The sequence below is a fragment of the Elephantulus edwardii genome, unplaced genomic scaffold (genome assembly GCF_000299155.1).
Source record: "Elephantulus edwardii isolate Elephantulus edwardi_28Jun2011 unplaced genomic scaffold, EleEdw1.0 scaffold00297, whole genome shotgun sequence".
Classification (NCBI taxonomy): domain Eukaryota; kingdom Metazoa; phylum Chordata; class Mammalia; order Macroscelidea; family Macroscelididae; genus Elephantulus; species Elephantulus edwardii.
Window position 1 is genome coordinate 1,595,594 of NW_006400047.1, and position 9,722 is coordinate 1,605,315.

General features: G+C 37.1%; 2 protein-coding genes across 2 annotated transcripts in view; one reads left to right on the plus strand and one right to left on the minus strand.

Moving 5' to 3' along the window:
- Positions 1–1,196, minus strand: part of LOC102847833 (ATP synthase F(0) complex subunit C2, mitochondrial-like) — an 8,807-nt gene extending 7,611 nt beyond the window's left edge. Inside the window, exon 1 of the mRNA XM_006900858.1 lies at positions 1,081–1,196. Coding sequence (XP_006900920.1) covers positions 1,081–1,196 — 116 coding nt within the window. The remainder of the gene's footprint in view (positions 1–1,080) is intronic.
- Positions 1,197–1,444: 248 nt separating this feature from the next.
- LOC102848238 overlaps positions 1,445–9,722 on the plus strand; it is a 14,917-nt gene continuing 6,639 nt past the window's right edge. The window contains exons 1-2 of the mRNA XM_006900859.1: positions 1,445–1,543; positions 6,773–6,851. Of these exons, the coding sequence (XP_006900921.1) occupies positions 1,445–1,543; positions 6,773–6,851 (178 nt within the window). The remainder of the gene's footprint in view (positions 1,544–6,772; positions 6,852–9,722) is intronic.

The following is a 9,722-nucleotide window of genomic DNA, read 5'->3' on the forward strand; positions in this document are numbered from 1 at the left end:
GAAGACAAAGATTCTCACCACTGGACCAATCGGTAGCATCAGGATGGATAGCGAAGAGATTGAGATTGTTCACAGCTTCAGTTTGCTCCACTCCACGGTCAGCACTCTTGGCACCAGCAGCCAGGAAATCAAAATACGTATCGCGATGGGAAAGTCTGCTCTTAGGGATCTCTCTAAAGTACTCAAGAGCAACGGTGTCTCTCTGGAGACTAAGGTTTGCCTGACACAGGCCATGGTCTTTGCAATCACTTGTTATGCATCAGAGAGTTGGACAATGACTATTGAGGACAGAAGGAGAATTTATGCCTTTTGTAAGAATCAAATATCAAAAACTCAGTTTCTGACAAAGTGCAGCTACCACCATCCCACTCGTTTGTGTAGTTTCCAGCAAGCAACGTCCCCCACCTGTGATAAACCACACTCTGTTGGCCAACTTCCATAAAGTGGAACTCTTCTTCAAGGACATAAGGGATTTTTTCAGCAGCCCTGTGTCTGAAGTAACCAGTCAGACTCAAATAGGTCTCCAAGCTGCTTCCCCACCAATTAGGCTCAAACAAGTCTCCAAACTGCCTCCCTGAGCTATGGCTAACCAATAAAGAGCAAACTAGTACTACTAGAACTGCTATAAGTAACCAATCATAAACTGTGTAGCTAGACCAAAAAAGCACGAAAGTATAAAAGGGAGGGCTCGCTTGGTCTCGGGGCTCTCGGGTGGATGCTGTTTTGTCAGCACACGGGAGCCCGGGTTCGAATTAGAAATAAACTTTATCAATTCTGCTAATTGGCTCGGTGGTCTTTTCTGGGGACTCGCTCCGTTACATTTGGAGGCCCCAGCGAGATCTCCCTAAATTCAATCTAAACCCTGATCGCCGGCCAGTGGAGCAACTGTGATGTCGCTATAGGATTCTTCTTACCTGGTAAGTCAGGCCTGATAACCGGTTAATCTGTATTCTGTCCATCTGGTGCACCTCCCAGTTTGGGTTTGGACAATTGGAAGGCAGGACACTGCATAACTTCCAGTCCAAGACTGTGGTAGTGACGACTGCCAAGGTCCAGTTGTCTGAGGAAGTGGGGGCTCACCTGGAACTAGCTTGCGCCAGCTCGGGGCTCTCGAGTGGATGCCTCAGTGACAGCACGCGGAGCCTGGGTTTGATCCGCAAGCCCGGGGGACAGAGGCCGATGCCTCGGACATTCATGGGGTTGGAGAGGCCCACCCTTCAAACCCAGGTTTGTCAGTAGTCCAGACACAGGTTTTTCAGTAGTCTTTGTCGTCAACAGTGTTCCTTTGTCTGCTGGTTGGGAGAGGCCCACCCTTTGGACCCAGGTTTGTCAGTGGTCTCTCTGTCAACAGTGTCTCTTTCTGTTTTTGTGCATTTATGTTGCTCTTTTCTTTCTTTATTCACTCCTGGAACAGACTGCGCTAGTGAAACAAGTGCAAGCGAAAATGGGAGTGGGACAGTCAGGAACAGACTGTCCCCCTTTAGAGTGTTTCATTAACAACTTTTCAGACTTTTCTTCCAGGGCAGCCGGTTACGGTGTTGAGGTAGATGAAAAGTTAAAAATAAAAACAAGTGTTAAAAGTCAAACAGAGGTCTCTAAATGTTTGTACTAATTGTTTTGTTTTTTGTCTAAGTTTGTTGTTGCAACATTGGCCAATAACCTTCAGAGGGAACGTTCAAAAATTATAATGAATAACTTGTCACTGCATAAGCATTATATATTATTAAGGGATTATTAGATTTTATTGGTTTAACATTTAACATAAAAATTATTGAACAGTTATTTAAAAGGTTGATAAGGAATGTTATTAGATCCACTGTCAGAAAAAAAAGTACAATTAAATCTTAAATTGGATATGGGTTGCAGAAAGCCCATCAACATGGAAGGACTTGAAATGTTAAACAATGGGTTCTATGTATTAATATTACTAAAGCTTAAAAATTGTCATAAACTGCTTCTAAGAGAGGACAAAATAGAAAAAGAATAAAAATCATGTTTTGTTAAAAAAACCCTTTTACAAATTTAGCACTTTGCTGAGAAAGATCTTCTTTGCAGTGTTTCCAATATGTACAGAAACATTGTTGCAAGTTCAGAACAGTGAGTACTGCAAAAGCTAAACTAAAAAACTTGGCTGGATGTCATAAAAATTTGTAAATCAGAAGTAATAAAACAAAAGCAAATAAATTTGGAAACTGCTGCTAAAAGATTTAAAAAAAATAAAATCCTTAAAAATTAGTAAAATAAACTCTGTTTAGCAGTTATGAGGCTGGCTCTAGCTTGTTTACTTTCAGTAGTCCAGAGCTGAAACTGAGCAAATAAGCCAGTCTTTCACAGCTGCATAGATAAGGAACCTAAAAATTTATAAACAGATAAAAGAACAAATACAGCTCAGTTCTTAAAGTAAAAAAATAAATCACAATTGTATCAACAGCAAAAAGAAATTAATTCCTGCCAGTAAGAAGTTAGCCTAAATACAAAATACAGAAAACACAGGTAAGTAAAACTGAAAACAATGCAGAATTTTATTTGCTGTATTTTTACTATTTCAAAAATATAGTTCAAAATAAATAAATTAATAATAATAATAATTGGTTATTGGAATGCAACAGTTGGAAACAAATGACTAGTAGTGGGAAATTATAGACTTGGTGACAAATTAAGCTAGAGATCAAGTGATTAAATCTTCTTCTACAGTCAGTAGTTTATACGCTGTAAAAATAATATAGACACGGACCTTATCTGATGAGCTGCATAGGAATCATAAAGAATTGTTGGAAAATCTCATTATCAGCAGTCAATACCAGGCCATGTAATGATTATGGAACAGACCATCAATTACTCACATGCAAGTTCCAATTGAAGCCAGAAAAAATATAATAAGTCCACAAGAACCAAAATATGACTTTGAGTCTGTCCTACCTGATTTAAAAACTATCTCAAGAATAGGTTTGAAGCATTGAACACTAACAATTGAAGACCAGGTTAATTATGGGGTGACATCAAGGATATCATCCCTAAAAAAAGCAAAGGTTACCACAAATACAGGGGAGAAAAAAAAGTACAACAATGTATGAATGGAAATCCAAAGTCTCTGTAAATTTCATCAAAATTAATAATTATAAAAAATTAAAAAATACAAGGCTATTATTATTATAAAGAGCACAAAGCATAGAAGAGCTGGAATTAGAAATCTTACAAAGACAAGAACTCACTTAGCATTTCTTAAGCTAAAAACACTGAAAACAAACCTCAAGTTGAAATACTGAAGAATGCTATAGGCAAAATCTAGAATAATCCAGAAAGCATCAAAAAAATATGAAGGGAATACAAAGAGGTAGTGTCTAAAAAAAATTAGCTAACATGGAACCCAGAAGGTAGCATCTAATGAAGAACCAATGACACTAAAGAAGAAAGTTCAAGTTGCATTGAAGGCAATGAATGGGGGGGGGGGGGGGGGGGAAGTCCCCAGGCATTGCTACTATCCAACTGGTAAGTTTTAACAAATAAATAAAGCCCTAAATAAACTCACCAGTCTGTGCCAAGAAATTTATAAGATAACCACTTGGCCAAAGTAGCTGGAAGAGAGTCATTTAACATCTGTAGAAATAGCATTCCTTAGAGATTTCCATGTATCTTGTCCTGCATTAATGTCAAAAAGCTTCCTGGTGCAGGAGCCCTGATCTAAAAGGATTCGCTCCACTCCTGGTGATTTTTTAAGATGGTGCTAGAGTCCTGTCATGTTGTTGTTGTTGTTATTGTTATGTGCAGTCGAGTCTCTTGCAACTCGTAGCAACCCTATGTACAACAGCCCTAAACTCTGCTCTGTCCTCTGCCAATGGCACCGTCTCCAATACACCCATCCTTATTGCCCCAGTCACTATATCATCCACCTCATAGAGGGCCTTCCCCTCCTGTGCTGGAGAGTCATGTACTAAAATGGGAAAGGGCCTTGTTTACATCATCACAGAAAATTAAGAAAATATTTGAACTCCTGAAACAAATCCACCTACTTAAGGCCAGTTAAAAATGTCAGCACAAAAAGAAGAAAAAATTACTGGTTCAAAATTCTCTATATCAGTTGTAAAACTGTAGTTATATAGTTAGAGAACTGATATTAGATTTCTCCAGCCTACAAGCTGGTTGCTTAGTCTCCAAACTCTGTTTCCTTTCTTTACTCATGGAGAACCCTGGGGGCAGGTTTCTCAAACGTCCAAAAGGCGTCACCTAAGATGTTTTGTCTCAAAAAAACCTTTGGAAAATCAGCTCTTGGCATCCTCTATCACCTTCACATATCCATGCTTTTTTTTAAATTTTTTTTTTTTAAGACTGGAGCAATCATGTCAACAAGAAGAGCTATATCCATGCATTTTAAAAGCTGCATAGTTTGATAATCACTTTCCTTCTAATAGACTCTCTTCATCTCTTTAGAAACACATCTCTTTATTTTTACCTATATGTATCATACCCTCTGTTCCTCTTAAAGGTCCTAATGTTTTTACAGATATTTCCAATTATGAAAAAGTGAAATATTAAAGTAGTAACAAATTCTATGTTGGATCATCTCCTTGTAAATCAGTACAAAAAGGTGAACTGTATGCTATTTTTTAGATTTCAAAAAATAGTCTGATGAAAATATGAATACTATTGGTAATTCTTCCCATGCAATATTTAAAAATTGCAGTTATTAAACTGTGGCATTTTGGGGTGGTAAACACACATAAAATGATTTAGTATGTCTAAACTACTAAATAAACTATCATTTTAAGGATGGAATTAAAAGTTTTGTCATAGTATGAAGTTCAAGAGAAAAAGCAGAATAACTGGTAGTAAGTCTTGTGTATTTTTTGTTTAAAAGTTCAAATGAAAATAGTTTTGCTTTGAAATTGAATGTCTGGTTGTGCCAGAATATGAAAGTTAGTAAAAGCTAAATTATAAATTAAAGGTGTGTAGTAAGTTGTAAAAGGCTTAGAAGAAAGTAAATTTTAGTGTATGTATTTACACAAGAATGAAGAAAAACTGTGTTTAAACAAAAAAAAATTCAAATTCGTGTTAGTAATCTAGGAACACTAAATAATTTTCAAAAGTAACTAAAAATATTAATTAAATTAAACCATGTTTGGAACTAACTGTGCAGAACCATTAACCATTGTTTAATATTTTAATTGGAAATAATAATCCTAATTCCAGGGAAGAATTAACTATGGAGGCTCATCAGGCTTTAAAAGAAGTTCAGGAATTTTTTTTTTCTTTTTTCTATATCTTATTAATTTTCATAAACATTTACAGAGATTTTGGGTTTCCATTCATTCATTGTTGCACTATTCTCTCTACCCTCCTCCCAGTTTGTTCTTGTCCAAATGCCACAGTGCTTGTCAAAGCCAGTTCTGATTAATCTTCTTTGTCAGTGTGTCCTTTGCCATTCCCTATCACTCCTCCCTGAGAGAGACTTCACCCTGAGCCATAAGGAAAAGGGGATGGCGTATTCTCTTAGCTACTTCCTGCTGAAAAGGGACGCTGTGGGTTTCAGGGTGAAGATCTTCTCTCACTACTCTAAAGGGCCCCTTTGGCAGTAGGAAACACATAGACTATTATGGAGATTGATTTTGGAATTTAGATGCACTCTTATTGATTGTGCTTGGCCGTACATGTTCATATCCTTGAAGATGTATCATGGGGGTGTTGCAACCTAGAAGACACAAATTTGACTAACAAGTTATAAGTACATGAGTCCAAAAATTACGGAAAAGTAAAAGAAAAGATTCTTTCATTGTTTTACAAACCCTCCCCCAGGTCCCCTCCACCATGTAGCCCTCGCTCTAGTCTCCTGTGATGACAGAAATACCTAGTTATATATCTCTTTTAAACAGTTTTCTCCCTCCTCTGTTTCAGTGCAGTATACATTATTGAACCCATCTTACTCAGTCTCTCCCCAACCCCAAGGACAGTCCCATTCTACAACAGTGGCATCATGTAATATTTGTCCTTTTGTGCCTGGGATATTTCACTCAGCATAATGTTCTCCAGAGTCAACCATTTTGAATAATATTGCATGAGTTCCTTGTTTTTTAATGCAGCGATATACCACAGCTTCTCTAGCCATTCGTTTGTTGATGGGCACTTAGGTTGTTTCCAACTCCTTGCTATTGTGAACAAAGCTGCAATAAACATGGGTGTGCATATATCTGCTTGGATGTCAGCTATGGTCTCTTCAGGGAAGTTCAGGATTTTATCTCTTCCTGTTCTGTCTTGTATAGATCATAGTAAAAAGTTATTGCTGTGTACTTTAGATGCTAAAAGAACTCCACAGAATGCTCTTTTAAATAAATTCATTTATCCCGTTCACCTAAAAAGGTTTTGTGGATTTGTCCACAGGCTGTGTCTCAACTGGTAAGTCAAGGTAGGAGTCATTGCAATGTTTTAATATAAAACCTTATGAAATCATTGTCCCTTATAATGCTTTACAAATTAATTTGCTATATCAATATTGTTCAGAATGGATAATTGCATTAGCCAATTAGCCTGGTCAAATTACTCATCATTATAAAAAAAATAATTATATTTTGCAAATAAAGAAGGGGGGGAACTATATCCCCTAAGTCCAAATAATTATACAATTTATTTTAAATTTCTTAGTTCTGCCACATACAGACAATGGGAAAACATACAAGGAAAGTATGCTAAAATTAGATAGAAGAATGCATTAACAAAATAATGAAAAAGACCCAACCCTAGATTATTATGGGGTCAAGGCTATGTTTGTGTTTTTCCACAGAACGCTGAAAGTGCAAAGTGCCTTCCTGTAAAGCTGGTACAGTTTGCAGAAGATGTCTCGCCTAATAGAAATAAGGATGGTGATATTGCTGACTCTGATAATAAGAATTCAAGCTGAATCTTAAAAGGACATATATTCGAGGTCCACCCTTACTTCACCCTCTCAGCTGGAGAAAAATGTTACTGCAGATTTGAACTTGTACAACTGGGCTCCATGAAATAAAGTCAAAGCTAAAAGATCAGTAAAAAATTTGGACTGTTAATCACCGTAATTATCAAACTAGATTATAAAAATTAGTTGCTAGTATGGGATCGATAAATATTTCCTGTATACCAAAAAATAAATGTAAAGGAAATAATGTCACAAATGCCAAAGTCATGTCTTACTTATTAATTGGGAATAATGTGATCACTGGTCATTATCCAAAATATAATCTAAATTGTTCTCATTGTAAAATCTCTAACTGTGTCAGCTCTATTGCCAAAGATGAATCAGTTGTTATTCTAAAGAATCCTCCTTTTGTTATGACACGGGTAGTGTTAAATGATATTTGGTATAATGATAAGAGCTTGCAAATTTTAAAAAATTGTATAAGTTGTCATTAAGAGCCAAAACAAGCTATAAGTCTTGTTATTGTAGGAATTGTTTCTTTTATCTCTGTGATTGCTGCTGTCTCTACTTCTGCTATAGCTTTAACTCAAAAGTTCCAACAGCTAAGTTTGTAAATGGGTTAATGCATAATACAACAAAAATTAGGTAAAGCAAAAAATGTAAATGAAGTTATGAAGCAAAAGTGAAATGCTTTGTATGATACGGTAAATGTATTAGGAAATATGGTACAACAAATTAGAGTAAAAGAAAAGTTAACATGCCATATGTGGTCTATAATTCTACTTGTGCTACAAAATGAAAATATAATAGCTCAGATAATGATTAGATAAAATAATATCTCATTCAAAGGGATTTAGATGTCAAACAATAATTCTCTTGATTTGTATAATTTGCACCAATAAATTATAAAAATGCAGAATACCCCATATATAAATATTTCTCCAGCGGAACAAGCTAGTCAAATATTTAAAAATCTAAAAAAAAACTGGTTTCCTTAGTAACTTCAGTTAAAAATCTTCTTTTTATGATTGTTGCTCTTTGTATTGTTGTAATAAGTATAGTTTGAATCCTCCCTGGTGTTGGTCATATATTAGCCAAGCAATATAAAAAAATTGCTGGGTAAAGTACTTGGAACTCAACTTAAAGCCCTCCCCAAGCAAATGCAGGATGTGTAGCCAATGACGGATAAGGAAAGAGACTCACTCATGATCCTAAGACAGGGAGTAGCATAAATTGCTATTATCACCATGATGGGCAACTTGAGCTTGAGTTCTCTTATCCACCGAAGACAGGCAACATCCTATATTTTAATATTTTAGAAAAGGGAACTGTCAGGAGCCTGACTAACTTGTAAAGCAAAATAAGCCCTGTACTGTAAAACCAGCAAGACTAACTCCATCTTGGCTAAAACATCTGCTTAGCAATAAACAATCTATCGAAAGTCTGTTTCTTAGAGCACAGAATAAGGTATTCTGAAAAACATTCTTGTATTGTACTGAGGTCTGTAAAAGTTAATATTTGACCTGATAATCAACATCTCAAATGAAAAGAGAAAATGTGATTGTTACCACAAACAAGGCCTAAATTTTAAAGCAAGGAGGTCTATGTGCTGCACTCAAAAAAAACCCACCGTGTTGTTTTTATGTTAACCGTTCTGGAGTAATCAGAAAAAGCCTTAGTAAGCTCTAACAGAGGCTAAAAAATTTTTTTAAAAAACCAAACAAACCAGCAACAAGGCAATTGGTTCCCTACCTTATTCAACTGGTCCCCATGGCTCACTACCCTTCTCACTTCAATTGCTAGACCGTTACTGTTGCTAATCCTCATTCTAACTTTTGATCCCTGCATTTTTAGGTACTTAGTTAACCTCATCCAAGCTCGTGTGCAAAGTCTTAAAAGCCTTATAGCTTAAATCCATTATCAGCATCTCCCTGAAACTGATGAATCAATGATTTGATTTATTAAGAAAAACCAGTGGGGAATGTAAGAATCAAATATCAAAAACTCACTTTCTGACAAAGTGCAGCTACCACCATCCCACTCGCTTGTGTAGTTTCCAGTGAGCAACGTCCCCCACCTGTGATAAACCACACTCTGTTGGCCAACTTCCATAAAGTGGAACTCTTCTTCAAGGACATAAGGGATTTTTTTTTCAGTAGCCCTGTGTCTGAAGTAACCAGTCAGACTCAAATAGGTCTCCAAGCTGCTTCCCCACCAATTAGGCTCAAACAAGTCTCCAAACTGCCTCCCTCAGCTATGGCTAACCAATAAAGAGCAAACTAGTACTAGAACTGCTATAAGTAACCAATCATAAACTGTGTAGCTAGACAAAAAAAGCAAGGAAGTATAAAAGGGAGGGCTCGCTTGGTCTCAGGGCTCTCAGGTGGATGCTGCTGTGTCAGCACGTGGGAGCCCGGGTTTGAACTCGAAATAAACTTTATCAATTCGGCTAATTGGCTCAGTAGTCTTTTCTGGGGACTTGCTCCATTACACCTTTGAGCTGTGTTGCTGGAGAATAGTATTGAATGTACCCTGGACTGCCAAGAAAACAAACAGATTTATCCTGGAGAGGGCAAAACCAAGCTACTCCTTGGAGGCAAGGATTCTGGGGCTTCGTCTGACATACTTTGGGCATGTTGCAAGGAGATATCCTTGGAGAGGGATATCATGCTTGGGAGGGTGGAGGGACGGCGCAAGAGGGGAAGCCCCTCTATGAAATGGATTGATTCAGTGACTGGGGCAATTGGGATGGGTGTGTCAGAGGCAATGCGATTGGCACAGGATAGAGCAGGGTTTAGGGCTGTTGTACATAGGGTCGCTATGAGTCACAAAAGACTTG